At 41.9% G+C, this 16,168-nt stretch overlaps 1 protein-coding gene across 1 annotated transcript in view; it reads left to right on the top strand.

The window, feature by feature from the left end:
* The first annotated feature begins 1,206 nt into the window (after positions 1-1,206).
* Positions 1,207-16,168, top strand: part of LOC311227353 (guanylate-binding protein 7-like) — a 94,039-nt gene continuing 79,077 nt past the window's right edge. Inside the window, exons 1-6 of the mRNA XM_084312969.1 lie at positions 1,207-1,291; positions 3,608-3,831; positions 4,545-4,672; positions 6,435-6,544; positions 7,697-7,887; positions 8,733-8,978. Of these exons, the coding sequence (XP_084169095.1) occupies positions 3,636-3,831; positions 4,545-4,672; positions 6,435-6,544; positions 7,697-7,887; positions 8,733-8,978 (871 nt within the window). The 5' untranslated portion in view covers positions 1,207-1,291; positions 3,608-3,635. The remainder of the gene's footprint in view (positions 1,292-3,607; positions 3,832-4,544; positions 4,673-6,434; positions 6,545-7,696; positions 7,888-8,732; positions 8,979-16,168) is intronic.

The raw sequence follows: 16,168 nt of genomic DNA, 5'->3' as shown, positions 1-16,168 counted from the left end.
GACTCCACTTGAGAACTGTAAGTCAGAGTAACTGACCATATTTGATTTGACTTAACTGAGAACCTTAAGTCACAGTAACAGACCATATTTGAGTTGCCTTAACTGAGAATTGTAAGTCTTAGGCAACTGAAAACATTTGAGTTTTATCAACTTAAAAAAATTGAGGCATGGGATTACGTAAATTTTTTTAAGTTCTGGAAACGTATTCGGTTTTACAGTGCAGTGAGGAGATCCGGTACAAGAATCGAGTTCGTTGGTTAACTTTTTTTTATTACATTGGATGCCATGTAAGTTCTGATCGATTAGTTATGGGTCACGCCGTGATCATGTCTCTAGCACCCCCACAGCCGTATCGGCAACGGCAACCACTTACATCACGGCTCTCGTCCACATTATCAGCAATCTCCTCCCCGATTTCAATGTAACGCGGAGGTGTAGTGGTCTATTCTTTCCCCAATACATCATTCTCTCCCCAACGTATGTATATTTAATTATCTCCCACCCACCCACCCCCTCCTGATGTACAGTCTCCTCCGTCCTCCCCATCACTCTGTCAGGATCTATGGGTAACAGTACTGTATATTTGCATATCATATATGTCGCCAATGTAACAGTTATATACCTGTATGTCATGTCCCTATGCCATAAATGTCATGATGTCATGTATGTTGTGTATGTCATAAATGTCAAGTATGAATTGAAAATGGGGGACCCTGATGTAAACAAGACAAACGTCTTTTCTGGTCTGCATCCCCTTAACAATTGTATGTATTGAGCCGTACTGTATTGTACCCATTCTCCAATCTGTTAAATAAAGTTTTCATTCATTCATTCATATACTTATTTTATACCTATCTATTTTTATCTAGCACACTCTCAGGAGCAAAACAGATAGAAGCATTTCATATAAAAGTATTCTGTATGTTTGTATGACAACTAATAAAGAAACTTAACTTGAACTTGAAAGTGAAAGTATCCATTGTACGTTTCTCGCTAGCTGTTTCATTGTGTAATTAAGCTGCAACAACACTTCCGGTCGAGCAACTTTGCCTTCAAAATAAAGGTAAGGGTCGTGTTGGTGTTCCTCAACATTATAATGGTGACTTTTATTTGTACAGTATATTAGGGTATTTCAGAGATTCAGACCAGAAGTAGAAATAATTATTTGAGCTGGCTTGACTATGGTTGGACTTTACATTAGGTAATAATGCTCACACTCACTTTCACTTTCGAAAACCGGATCATATAAAGGGAGTTCGCCATTAAAATCTCCAGACTGAGAAGACCTCTGGTGAGTACCTTATTGTGTTTCTTTTTTTAACGCTTTAAACTCTCACAGCACAGGAAAAAGGATCCAGGACGTGGAGTAATGTAAAATATTCAATTCCATTTCTGTTCCAAATAGAAATTATATTCCATCCTTGTTTTGAGATAATACCCGTCTTGCGCTATTGTTTCACTTTCATTGTACGGAAGTACTTGATTTAATTTGGTTATCCTATGTAAAGGGGGGGGGGGGGGGCGAATAGGGACCTACTGACATAGTTACTCTATTGATCTATGTATGGTGTCTGAAGTAAACAAACAGGCTCGAAGTTGCTCATTACAAACTAAAGAAAAATAATGCGTGGGTGGCATCTGCTTAAGAAGTTTAAGGACAGATCAAGATAAGCAAAAGATTAATAGGTTAAATCAGTGTATGACCTAACAATATTGGCATAATTAAACCAGCATTGAAACTCTCAAACTAAGTAGCCGAACCCATTTCCTCATTTATGTGACTGTATGACCAAGATAATGGTAGCCTACGGGGAATTCCATAAATAACACCTTGGGGAAAGAACCTAAAATTCAGTAGCACATTCCTATCCATTTATCCATCTATACCAGAGGTCTATTACATTTATTCAGTAACACATTCCTATCCATTTAGACACACACACACACACACACAGAGAGAGAGAGCGACCAAGGTTACTATCGGAAGTGAAACTATCCGTTGTGCGTTTCTCGCTAGCCGTTTCATTGTGTAATAAACATTTAAAAAATACTTCCGGTCGAGAAGGTTTTCGACTTTTCGGTGCCCTCCATTTGGCTGTGCCGGCATGGTGTATATTATGTAGCGGCAAGGGTGTGGGAAATGGTTAAATGGAGCAGGCAATACGTTGAATCAGCTGATCAGACACTTACAGTGCCAACTCTCTTGGTGTTGGTTTGGCGTTGGCTTGCACCAGGCCCGTATTAAAGGAACACCAACTTTTGGGGAAATTTGCTTATTTGCCATCTACCCTGGAGTTATACAAGCAGATACATACCATTTTCTTCTCTGTGCATGCATTAGGGCGCGGATCCACCTGCCTCATATTTCTTGGTGCAAGCGTCTTTTTTCAATGTATCCCATTGGGGACGGAGCGTAAGGAAATGCGCTGCAGTTGGCTTATTTTTTCAGCGCCTTTCAGCTTTTTTGTGCGGCCGCACACAGCGTTTAAAGTTGAAACTTTCTGAACTTTCAGAGCGCTGGGCGCATATTCAGACAAAGGCTCGCGCTGCGTTTATTTTTTCTCACCGCAAGCGCTCCACCCCCAGTACTACCGGCGCACTGCCAGCATTTTTGTGAGATAGGTGGACGCATGCCCTTAGGCTTAGGCCGGGAACAGCCGCACTGTTAGCCTAGCTTAGCCTCATTCACTGGAAGTAGGTGTGCCAGTGTAGCCAAGTTCCCAACATTCACGAAATACACTCCAAATACAACTACAAAACGTTCCTGTAAACATGTTGTGACCTGTGTATTTACCATGTGAAAAAAAAATGAATTAGACATTTTCGTTTTCTATAAGCAGATAGATGCTTATATATGCTTACTCGGAATTTTTTTTGCCGAACCACTGCTGCCTGGGCGCAGTGATTTCATCACCTCAAAAGCCCAGTTTTTCAGGGTAGATGGCAAATAAGCGAATTTCCCCAAAAGTTGGTGTGTTCCTTTAAGACACGCTGTGGCAGAGTGTGGAGCGGGCAGCAGGACACGTAGAGCTCAGTGGGACTTTCACTCTCACCACAGACCTCTGCCACCAGTGTTGTAGTACTTGAGTCCTGGACTGATTTTCAGGACTCGTGTTGTGACTCGATTTGGACTTGAGCACTGATGACTCAGACTTGGACTTGGACTCGAGCATTGACTGCATTCGGACTCGGAAGGTGCAGATGAGGACCCAGACTTGTTAATTGATATACATATTTTTTTATGCCCTAATCAGTTGGCATAAGATATTGATGGCTAGTGTATTTGTTTGGCTATTGTGTCACAAAGTAAATAAACTCCCTTTGAAATGGTGACCGCTGTGTCATTTATGTTTAATGTAGACCTTTTTTATTTGTATGTCAGCTCTTTGACTGCCAGAGTGAAGTGGACTCAACCTTGATGACTTGGACTCGGACTAGGGTAATGGGGACTCGACTCTGGCTCTTCTTTGGTGACTCAGACTTGGACTCGGACTCGAACACTGGGGACTCGAGACTCAACCTTGAGATTTAGTGACTCTACTACAACACTGGCTGCCACACACCCCTATATATCTTGCTTCTCCCTTTTTCATGTCTTTCCTCTTAGTCACGTGACTGGAGTAGCATAAACCATAATGGCCGCCAGCAAAGTGCCTATGAAGGAGCCAGTGTGTCTGATCGAGAGTGACAGTGAGGGGAGGCTGTGCGTGGTGCCCAGCGCCCAGGCCATTCTGGAGCAGATCGAGCAGCAGGTGGTCGTGGTTGGAGTGGTGGGCCTGTACCGTACTGGCAAATCCTACCTCATGAACAAGCTGGCCGGAGTGCAAAAAGGTGAGGACTTGTGTTCGTCCTTAAAGGAACACGCCAACATTTTGGGAAATTAGCTTACCGTCTTCTCCAGAGAGAGACAAGAAGATAGATACCAGTTTCCTCTCTGTGCGTTCAGTAGAAAGCTATCTGGCTGCATGTTAGCCTAGCTTAGCACAATGAATGGAAGCGGACATGACCGGTTAGCCTAGGCATTGTCCAACTAACACCTCTTCCGAAGGCTAACCGGTCATGTCCGCTTCCATTCATTGTGCTAAGCTAGGCTAACATGCAGCCAGATACTGTAGCTTTCTACTGAACGCACAGAGAGGAAACTGGTATCTATCTACTTGTCTCTCTCTGGAGAAGACGATAAGCTAATTTCCCAAAATGTTGCAGTGTTCCTTTAAAGCACCCATACTCCAACATTTGGCAAACATTTCTTCCGGTTTTACATCCAACGTATTGTTACTGAACTTTGTTGTGAGTCAACTGCGCTTCTGCTCAGCTATATATTAGAGGGACCAAAAGTCCTTACAGTAGCTAGCTATTATTCAGTTTACTTACAGGCCTTTTAGACCATAGAATATGTGGGTTTCATAAACACACAATCACACATACATGTTGTATGCATGCACAAATACTGTAGACACACACACACGCTCACAATCACAGCCTCTGTAGTGGTCACCAAATGTTCCCATCCTTCTGTTGAAGTATTGTTTTCTGACCCCCAGGCTTCGCTCTCGGTTCCACCATCCAGTCCAAAACCAAAGGCATCTGGATGTGGTGTGTGCCCCACCCTAAACTGAAGGACCACACCCTGGTACTGCTGGACACAGAGGGACTCGGGGATGTAGAGAAGGTGAGAAGTCGTTATATTCGATTCCTCAAAGATTCGATCTTTTTAGAGATGGGACCGATCTGATCCAAGATCGGCATCTGGTCTCTCTACTATATTACTATACTATTACTATTTTCCTCTGAATATATGAAATCCATTTAGAGAAATGCACTCTAAATTAGTCTTCACAGTCCCACAATTTCAAAAGGAAACACCCTTCAAGTTCAAGTTCAAGTTTGCTTTTATTTGTCACATATAAAGTACATATACATTACAGTGAAATGCTTGGTTCTGTATGAGCCCCTGAGAATGTGTTTAATACAGTAAAAAAAAGTAAGTAAAAGAGGAATAAGTCCCAACGATATACAAATATACAATATACAACTAAAGTACAACCTAAGTAAAAATGCAGGCAATGAGGTAAAAAAAATGCAGACAATGAGGTACAAAAATGCAAACTTAAAAAGAAAGAAGCTAAATGCTAAAAATGTGGTGTGGATGTAGTGCAAATCTCTTTAATAGATACAATATGGTGTAGTGTTAAAGTGTTTAAAGTGTCTAAAGTGAGTGTTGAGGTGAGTGTTTTTTTAAGTGAGTGTGTGCATGTGGATGTGTGTGCAATGAGTGTAGATGGATGGGTTATTGTTACATATCTACAAGCATGTAAGAGTCTTTCGGGTAACATCAGAGGTCCAACTCTGTGTCTTGTAGCCATGCCCTTATCTCTGGTCCCACGTCAAAGAGACTGGCTTCCGAGGGTGGTCTGTATAATTAGGGGGCAGATGGTGAGGATATGCTCGACAGTCTGGTCAGGGTCTCCACACTCGCATGCAGCACTGTCTACCAGGCCCCACTTCTTCAATGATGCTTTGAAGCGACCGAGTACCGACCCCAGTTCGTATACGGTTCAGCAGAGTCCATTGCCGGCATGGAAGATCATCTCCTGTGGCGCCATCTCCTGGATTCCAGATGTAGTGGTGGATGCGGGTTGGCCCAGCCAGTCTCTTGTTTGATTGATTGATTGATTGATTGAAAACTTTATTAACAGATTGCAGAATGGGTACAGTACAGTACAGCTCAATACATACAATTGTTAAGGGGATGCAGACCAGAGAAAGACTTTCGTCTTGTTTACATCAGGGTCCCCCATTTTCAATTCATCGTAACATATATGACATACATGACATACAGATAGACAGTACTGCTACATCTATACATTTATGACATACCAGATTTGCAAATACAGTACTGTTTGTGATACAAAAAGAGTCCAGAAAAAAGAGTATATACATTTGATGTAGAAACTGTACATTGGATTGGGTAGGTGGGGGGGTGGGGGTGGGGGGGACTGTACATTGGAGGTGGTTGGGGGGGGGGGGGGTTGGGTAGGAGTGGGGGGGGGTGAGGTTCGGTAGGAGGGGTGGGTGGGGGACACTGTACAACTGTACAAACAAAACTACATTGGAATATTGACAAGACCATACTTGGTAATTTACTGTACATTGGGGGGGGTTGTGTTCGGACATTTACAGGGGCCAGTTTCGAGTTGTGCCGCCTTGTTGTAGGGGTGGCGGGACTTGAGTCTGCTCAGAGGTGCGGCTGTCGTTGTGGTGTAGTGTAGGATGTGCCAGACACATGTAAGAGTACCAGACGCTTATGTGTTGCTGCAAGATGGACAGTTAATCTAACGCTGTCTCATCAAATTGTGTCTTTGGTACACTGTTAGTGGTTGGTTAAAAGCAAATATAAAACATTAAAGTACTTGTTCCTACTGTACCCTCAGGGCGATGAGAAGAACGACATCTGGATCTTTGCCATGGCAGTTCTGCTCAGTAGCACCCTGGTCTACAACAGCATGGGTACCATCGACAACAACGCCCTGGAGAAGCTTCAGTATCCTTCACTTGATTGAGAGAAGAGGATCATTTGTCATCATTTTCTTTCTGTATAGCCTGTAGTTTCAAAGAGTGCACTCTTTCTCTAAACAGGTCTGCTAGTGACCGGGGTCAAGTTAGTTTGATATTGGATATTCACATATTCACATTATTCACATATTCACATATTCACATATTCAAATATTCACATATTCACATTATTCACATATTCAATATTATATCTTCAATACCTCTGTCCCTTTGCATGTGCGGAAGTCAACAAAATGGAATTATTTTTGTGTGTCTATTTGATCACCTTTTTTTAATTACCATTGAAATTCAATAGTGTTCAAATGAGTTAGTGTTCCAACACCAATGCTGGTTTAATTCTAGATATCCTCCCTCCAATAAGCAGCGATTAACCTTCATAATCTTTAAGGACAATCTTTAACTTTCATAAATTACTATTGAAATTCAAGAGTGTTATATTGATATGAGTTTGAGTTCCAAGGCAATAACACTGCCAGGGTTAGGGGTTACATTCCCTGTGTAGCTCAATGGGTAGAGCAAGGCACTAACACTGCCAGGGTTAGGGGCTCCATTCCCAGTGTAGCTCAATGGGTAGAGCAAGGCACTAACACTGCCAGGGTTAGGGGCTCCATTCCCTGTGTAGCTCAATGGGTAGAGCAAGGCACTAACACTGCCAGGTTTAGGGGTTCGGGTTTTTGTGATCGGCTTACTCACAAGCTGCATCCTGACTCTGGATCCTGCATCCTGACCCCCCCAACCTCGGTGTCCCTTCCTTACTTCCCGACTGTCTCCCCTACTGGCTTCTGTATTTGTTGTCTGTTACTCGTGGTTTTATGTTCTTGTGTACTCATATTGTTCCCTGTTTCCCTGTGGTTCTATGTTTATTTGTTTTTGCCTTTTGTCAGCGACTTTGGGTCCTTGAAAAGCGCTATACACTACACGCTATACGCTAACAATAAGTTGACCATAGATATTATTTGCCAAAACGTTGGTGTATTCCTTTAAAGGGAACCCATGGAAGGGCACAACTTTTGAAGTAAATCACTGCCCAGTCTAGGGTTTTACTGTATGTAGATTGGCAAACAGACAGTGTCATCACTGTCATGTGATATTTTTACTCCTTTAACACCAACCCATACAGCTATGTGGCGGAACTCACAGAGCATATCAAAGTGAAGTCTGGCCCGTCACGTGCAGCTGACGACTCAGAATACATGGGTTTCTTCCCTTCCTTTGTGTGGGCTGTCCGAGATTTTAGCCTGGAACTGGAGCTCGATGGGAAATCCATAACATCGAACGAGTACCTGGAGAATGCTCTCAAAATTAAAACAGGTTTGATTTTATCTGCAGGCACATTATTCAAATAGATGACTTATGATATCTGCCATTTTTTGTTTACTAGCTGTTATGAAATAATTCATGTACAAACATTACACATGAGCATTTAGCATTTTGTTGCACTGCTCACAGGTCTCTTGGCACAAACCTTAAAGACTAGACAAGCCATGTCTTGTTTGAGTGTCTTTGTCTAATATCATGTCAATTTACATCCTGTGATTCTTGTATGTAGCTAAAGCATCTGCTGCAAATCCATTGTCTCCATGGATTCTACACAGTGGTTCCCAAACTTTTTCAATCAGGCCCCACTTGGGTAGTTGGAAATATTGTCAAGCCCCACCTAACCTGGTCCCCACCTAGATGTAGGCTAGAATTAATTTGAGGCTACAAACATGCCATTTCCTCTACTACTAATAAGACAAGATTAACATAACAAGACACAAAGACACAATTATAGTTTACAATTTTATTTGAAAAAGAACAAAAGCTTGGCAAATGATCCTGTGCCACTGTGAAATAATTAGACCTAATTAAACATGTAGTTGTAGGCCTACAGTAGGATAGGAGATTTATTTTCATTCAAATAATAATAATGTGCCTAATAATTTGCCACAAAGGTATTTAGGCTTCTGAATGTGCCTTGTATAAAGAATAACACATATAAATCAGTAATGTCAGTAAATATTTGTTGACATTGGCGTTTATCAATTTTGGTAGGCTAAAATGTATATTATTCTTAATTTTTTTCGCCCCCCACAATTTGGGAACCACTGTTCTATTATTATTATGTATTTAGTGGGCCATAAAAGGTCTTGTGTGTATGCTTTTGTTCTTTGAAGGTCTCAAAGGTTCAACCAACGACAAGTACAACCAACCTCGCTGTTGCCTTCGCAACTACTTCAACCCTCGCTCGTGCTTCGTGTTCGAGAGGCCTGCCAACAGTGCGAAGATGAGACGCATGGAGGAGATGCAGGACTCCGACCTGGAGCCGGCGTTCGTCCAGCAGGCCCACGAGTTCTGTGAACACATCTACAACAAGTCTCGGACCAAGACCCTCAAAGACGGCATAATGGTCACAGGCCGGTGTGAGTAGAACAGGAATCAGACGTGTACAGTATGTGGATAGTGTTTGGGCAGCATCATGCGCCAAGAATCTGAAAGATTATATTTGTGATGGCTGACGTATTGACGTATACATTTGCAACATCTTACTTTGTTAATGTGCAGCAGGTCAATCATCACCATTCCTGGAGTCATAGGGGTGAATTCACAAAGGGATTGCACAGCTTTTTCTGACGCTATGCCTGTGCAAATAGCTCCGAAACACACCTTGCTATTCACAAAGCAAGCGCAAAGGGTGAAATACGGTGTTAATTGCGTTGCCATAAGCATTGCGTCTCTCTGTGCGTCTGTGCTATTTGCGGGTATTTAAATGAGGTAACGTATTCAATCAACACCCAGGTTGTGTGCAACGCCAGTAATATAATAACAAACGTGGTTGCCAAATTCCCTGGGTCTGTGCACGACAGGCGGGTCTGTAATATTCATTGTAAATGTGTGGGGGAAAAGTATGTGCTTTTGTATAGGTGACTGCCAACGTTGGAGAGGCTGTACAATCGGGCTCACATCAGATGCGCGATCGAGCGTACATTTGGCATCTTAACACTTTCTGTGCTTTTGATTAACATTGAAAACCCTGTTGAATGCTACCATCCACTTCAATGTTAGCGTTAAAAACGCCTAATCTATGTTTTAAATTATGGATATGTGTCTAATCTGCCCGTCGCTTATCAATGACTCGTTTGCAGTCAACATTGTCAAAACGGATTGTTTTTTTATCGGTTCATTTTCGTTTTATAGCATTTTGAAAAGCCCTCGTTTTCAAGGAAAATATTAAGATTCCATGATAAAAGACATTTACTGGAATATTCTAGAATACACAAAAACGTTGTAATTTTTCGGCCTATTTATGAATCGTTTTCAAATAAACACTAGATTATCAATAGTATATGTGTACGTATGCACGCTATAGACGCGAGCTGAAAAATTGATTCTCTTATTTCCTCATCAGCGATCACAGCCAAACAGCCACATCACACATAGGGCAAACGTTGAGATCTCAGCGAATACAACTCTGATTATCCCAAGACTGGTAAAATAGATTCCTTACCTCAGATCAGATGTTCTCCAAAAAGATTATTCCAATTCCTGATCGCCATTCCAAATATCGATCACGCTTATTGATTGATTATTGGCTACTGTAAATATATATTCCAGGCTGATTTCCGTCCCGCGAGCAGATCGCTCAGACTGCTCGCCAGCACAAGGAGCCATTTGGCTCCCCCCCCCAGAGATCTACAGCGACTGACCTGCAGTTACACAGGGATAGACAATAGGGGGCGCTTTTTTCCAATCTGAGCTCCTGTAGGGGCTGGTGTACCAACGGGAGACTCGGTTGATGAAATATGAATTCAGATCGCTAATAAACAAATAAAACAATATTTGTCGTCGTGGGCACTCAGTGTGGGGGCTAATAAAACGAGATATGTCGTCCGTGGCACTGAAAGGGTTAAGAAGCCGGTTTAGATGCCTGGGCCCTCATTCATCAACGTGACGTAGAAAATGTTCTATTTCCATACTTAAGCACGGAATTTAGAATCTGTGCACGCAAAAAAAAAACGGGATTTATCACAGGTGCGTACACAGGTTCTACGCACACCTGTCTTGATAAATATGACTTTGATCCTACGTTTGAGCTTGTGCACTGTTTTAAGTATTTGCATACCAGAACCGCCCCGATTAACCATATACGGTAATGGAATACCCCCATGAAATGTGGAAAAATGGACTAAGCCGAGGGAAGCGTGTTATGTGACAGGCTGACAGACGTGTACACGTACGGTGATGTCGGATATGATATCTATTAACCATTGCTGCCTGGGCAGCGCAAACACTAATAAAGACCGTGCTGGAATATGACTGCCTTTTCCCGTTTTGTTTGATTAATACCCAGGGATTAAAGTTCTCCTCAATTTTATTCCAAATTGCGACGGATTTTCCGTAAATTTTCTACCTGCTGCATATGATTTCTAGAGGCATACAATCTATTTTGATGTCAGTATTGGGTAGCCTATATAAACAATAATACGAGAGCATATACAAGAACAATGAATCTCACTGCCATGTATGATGTAGCCTATACGACATGTGTAGCCTGCCTATATGTGATCAATACAAACTTGAACTTGAATTCCATCATGTCTGTGTGCGGGTCACTGCGGGAACTCTCAAGGCTGTTGTCACAATGTAAATAAGAACGTGCACTGAAAAGTTACAGTATGTAGTTGGTTGATTATTTGTATGACAGTCAGTAAACCCTTGCGAAAAGTATCCGTTTTATTTAATGAATTGAAAACATGCAGCATGCCTTTCCTCCCGGCATGCAGCAACAACATGTATCAGGCAAATGCGCATCGCAACATTGACTGAGTGGAATCCCTTTCTATTCACATAACTGCATTTGTGATGGAGCTTTGACAGCTACAGTAACAGTCTATTGCTCGATCCATCTCCAATATCACGATGGACCGTGCCGGTGGCAAAGGCCCGAGGGTGGAGAGGACTTGAATGAATTCCATCATCATATTTATATGTTGTGTCTGTCCACTATGTTTGTTACTTTGTTATTCCCCCCCCCCCCTATCTATGTAAAGCGACCTTGGGTCTCTTGAAAGGCGCTATATAAAATGAAGCTATTATTATTATTATTATTGTTATTATTATTATTATTATCACATCTGTGCGGGAGCTCACAAATAGACTGTTAGTCTCAGTGAAGTTTCAACGGAGGTCATCTATTCTAACCAACAAATTGAAGTAGAAAGCATTTCGTGACCAATCTTATTTGGAAACATGACACACAAAATAATTCGCTTTTTATTTTAAACAATATTTAATCGCGTTTGGAGGTTGGTGTTCTGCGTCTGCCCCCCGTGCCAAACAAGCAGGCCAACCTCTTGTTCGCGTGTGAGCCCGTTATAATTACACTACTGTCGCTATTTTACAATGAACTATAATGAATTACGGGTCATACAGAGGTTGAACACGCCAGTGTTGAAACTAATGCACGGAAGCCTATTTCCGCGTTTGCATGAACTAATGCATGAACTGAGCAGCGCATATGCCGTAGTAACGATATTCTACCACTGGGCGTCAGCTAAGCATGCTCAGAGCTGTGCGTACACATAAGCACGAAGTCAAGTTCAAGTTGAAATTGATGAATCCCACTCTTTGCTTAGAAATGGTCGTACGCACAGCTTAAGCACATATCCAGGCACGTGCATACATAGCACCTGCCCTTTTCATTTTTCATTAGAAAGTGCCCTTTTTATGCCACCCTCTTTTTTCTATTTTTTATTTTTTTACTGTTGCACATATAGATATACTGCCCTGCCCTTCCAAATGAAAGATGTCACGATAGAATCTAAATATTAGGTAAAGAAAGAGAAATGCCACCCCTCTTGTAAATAATAGGTCCTTCCAGCCTGGAAGGACCTATTACGCATAGGCATAGCACGTGGGTGGGTGATGAACATGAGATGATGTAAACCGCGCAGGGCCAGCAGCACAGCAGTGCACTGAACACGAAATTGATATCCAGCTGTTGTTGAGCTCACACTCGAGTCGAGACCTCTTTTTTTACAGTTACTATTTCAACTAAAACAAAGCAAGAGTACACTTCATCAGGTAAGGTATTTGCCCAACAAAATAAAATGTCGGGTTTGCAGTGCACTGTATATTTTCGTGAAACACGTCGCCAGATCACCCCTCCCCAGCCCCTCCCTGTCTGCTGCTAGTGCAGGAAAATCACGCAGCATACTCTCTCTCTCTCTCTCTCTCTCTCTCTCTCTCTCTCTCTCTCTCTCTCTCTCTCTCTCTCTCTCTCTCTCTTTCTCACTCTCCTCTCTCTGACGGAAAACAGAATAATTTTGATTGACAGTCGAGTCTGCCAATTACGTCACACGGCTTGCACCTGCCCTGCTGTTCTTAGCACCAATCGGCAAGCGCTATTAGTTTTTGACTTTGTGAATGTCCTGTGTGGTGACAAGTTTGACAACAACAAAGCACTAACAATAAGCTATTTGGCTGGATGCAGTCTGGAGGACAGTGGATATACATCAAGACAACAGTCTGTGACTGTGGGACAGTGGACATAATACTTCATCAAGCCCTCCTGACCTGGACCACGTTTCAACTCTCTCTCTCTCTCTCTCCCGCAGCTGTTGGTCTGGAGCGCATATTGTGTTATTAAAGGGACACTATGTAGTTTTGGTGACATCTATCGGTGAAACTGAATGTACCATAGACTTGTATTAACCCCAAAAATCGGGCTTGCGCGCTATGCGCGCTCGCATTGCATTTAATAATTCCTGCCCTTTTCTAATTTCGGGCACCTGCCTTTCTAAAGTCCTGTGCACGTCCCTGCACATATCTGTGCGTAAGTCACGTTGATGAATGAGGGCCCTGGATTGTAGCGGTGGGTCAATGCTATATAGTCAACCCAAAGTATTCCAGATCATTGTAGTGTGCTATATCCTGCACAACATTGTTCTGCATCTTTTTTAAATGTATAACGTTTCGTCAGGTCCATGGGGAGTAGATGCTGGAAAAATTGTCAATGTTTATTCTGGAGTATATGATAATACTATTCTCTTTACCTCTTAAACCTGAGCCCTATTTTCAGAAAATTTGCCTAAAAATACATACCGGTACCTAAGTAAATGGAAGATTGCTCTACTTCTACACAGTACATTTCGCAGAGTACATTTTACTCAAACTGAGTACATTTTACTCAAACTGAGTAGTCAGTTTGTCAGTTGTCAGTTTGAGTAAAATTTACTCTGCAAAATTTACTGTGTACAAGGTCCATTTGCATGTTCTTGGTCTAGGGACATCTATGGATCTCAGGGAATGTATTCCCAGTAGGGGTGGGGGGGAAATCGATACGTAGTAGTAGGGCTGACCCCTATTAGTCGATTAGTCGACTAATCGGTCGAAAGGAGCCGTAGTCGACTGTCAACCTCTTAGTCGAATACAAAAAAAAACATCAGACATTAAGCACCCCCCACAGCCCAATTTCTTTTTTTTTCTTTTTCTTTGTCGACTGATAGTCGACTAATGGCACATTTTGGCCAATCATAGTCGACTATCCAAATCCTTAGTCGGGGACAGCCCTACGTAGTAGTATCGTGATACTTTGCGTGGCGATACTGTATCGATACAGGGACGCCAAGTATCGATATTTAATTATTCATAAAATAATTAAGTTAAGTTGGAATATGACTGTAATACAAACAGTTCAGTTTGTCAGGTACATGCAACACAGATTACAGTGTTTACATCTGTCTGCTTGAGAAAATACCATGTTCTGCAATAAAAATTATTGAAGTGAGATGAACAGACTGAATTAAATTTTATTAGATAAAACATGTTGACAAAGTTTTACTTTGCAGTTGAAAAAAGGTAACAAATATATATAAAAAAAAAAAAAAAAAAGCGCAATACTCAGCGTATATATGTAGTATCGCGATACTATCGTATCGTGACGCAAGTAACGCGATAGTATCGTATCGTGAGGTCTCTGGCATATTGTGTCTGTTACTAGGCTTGAGAATATAAATGTTCTTCTTTTTTCTTTTCTTTTTCCATCTTTGACGGTGAATAACACCATGCTAAAATTGACCAGACATGAAATATTGCCACTAAGCTCATTCAGCACCTTCTTGAGATCACATGTATAAAAAATCTAAGCAAATGAATAAAGGGCAGATGATTAAACAGGTTTTGTAGATACAGTACTGAATTCTGCCATCCAGACATGCAATTTGAGATATGATTATAGAATATAGAATATCAGGCCTATAAATGACCTTATTATGGCCAAGTTGCACATCTATGTATCGGGCCAAATCTCCCCTTTCCAATGGCAGAGTTCAATCTGGATTTAGTATCACCAGGCATGCAGCAAAAACCGTGAATGAAATCTACTGTAAGTACAGTTACTTTTTATAATGTAAATTTCTATACCATTTTCATCAGATTGCAACGCTGTTTTTTGCTAGACGTTCACAGAAAGGTAGAGAATCTGCATTCCAATTTATGGTAATAACGTTCAGGTTTGTTCCACCCGTGAGATATGATCCAGAAAATAAAGACTGAAAAAGAACTCAGATGATTGACAGGGGCTGGCGTGAGCTGGGAAGTGTAGTTTTTTTTATTTGAAAGCCCATCGAAAACCCTGGGTCTCTTCTCTCAGAAGACTACACTCAAGTTAGGTTGCGCCAAATCCTCGCGTCAATCCTCGCTTTTTCCCGACTCGATGCCCTGCGATTTCTATAGACTAATATTTCACTAATAACACTTAAAATCATTGATAAACAAACGTAATGCTGAAAATATACACTTTGACTGCTGTTTTGACAGGGTTAGGGTCTTTACTTTTGGCTACATTTGAAATAAAAATGCAGCATTAACATTCTGTAGAGATGGATTTAATGGCGTGATGTCATTCTCGTACCGGTACTGGACCGCTCAGGCTTAAGAGGTCATCTGCCCTTTATTCATTTGATTAGATGTTTTGTACATGTGATCTCAAGAAGGTGCTGCATGTGAATTTCTCGTGTCTGGTCAATTTTTGCATGGTGTTATTCACTGTCACAAAAAAAATTATATTCTCCTTTGGTTCATCACAATTTACTCAAGCCTAGTAACAGACACAATATCTCTGACACTGGGAATACATTACAAGTACATTACAAGAATACAAGGACATGCAAATGGGCCTTGTAGAAGTGGAGCAATCTTCCATTTACTTAGGTGTGTATTTTTAGGCATTTCCTGAAAATATGGCTAGGGCTTAATAGCTTAACTAAACATTAAATACGATCGGCTATATTAGATGGGCACGCCCTGAAAAACCGTTGCCATCTACCTGTGTCTAGCACACTCTCCGGTTACTCCCCCCCCGCTACACTACGGGACTCAAGGCTCTGATTTGTTCCCTTTGGCTGCGAGCCGGGTTCTTCCAGTGAAGCGCAAGCGGCCCCACATATCGCTTCTCATGGAGACAGGGGCTGACACCCAGTTGCTAGCTAGGCCTGGGTCTGTCTATGAGAATGCTGTGCTGTCAGGAGGCTCCCACGCCACACGTCCTGCGTCTGTGTTTGGTGAGCCTGGTGTTGTATCTGTCGACGGAGCAGGGTTCCCTGTATCTAAC

The sequence above is a fragment of the Notolepis coatsorum genome, assembly GCF_963971535.1.
Source record: "Notolepis coatsorum genome assembly, chromosome: 4".
In the NCBI taxonomy this organism is placed as follows: domain Eukaryota; kingdom Metazoa; phylum Chordata; class Actinopteri; order Aulopiformes; family Paralepididae; genus Notolepis; species Notolepis coatsorum.
Note: the sequence above shows the minus strand (reverse complement) of the source record. Positions and strands in the feature narration are given on the sequence as shown.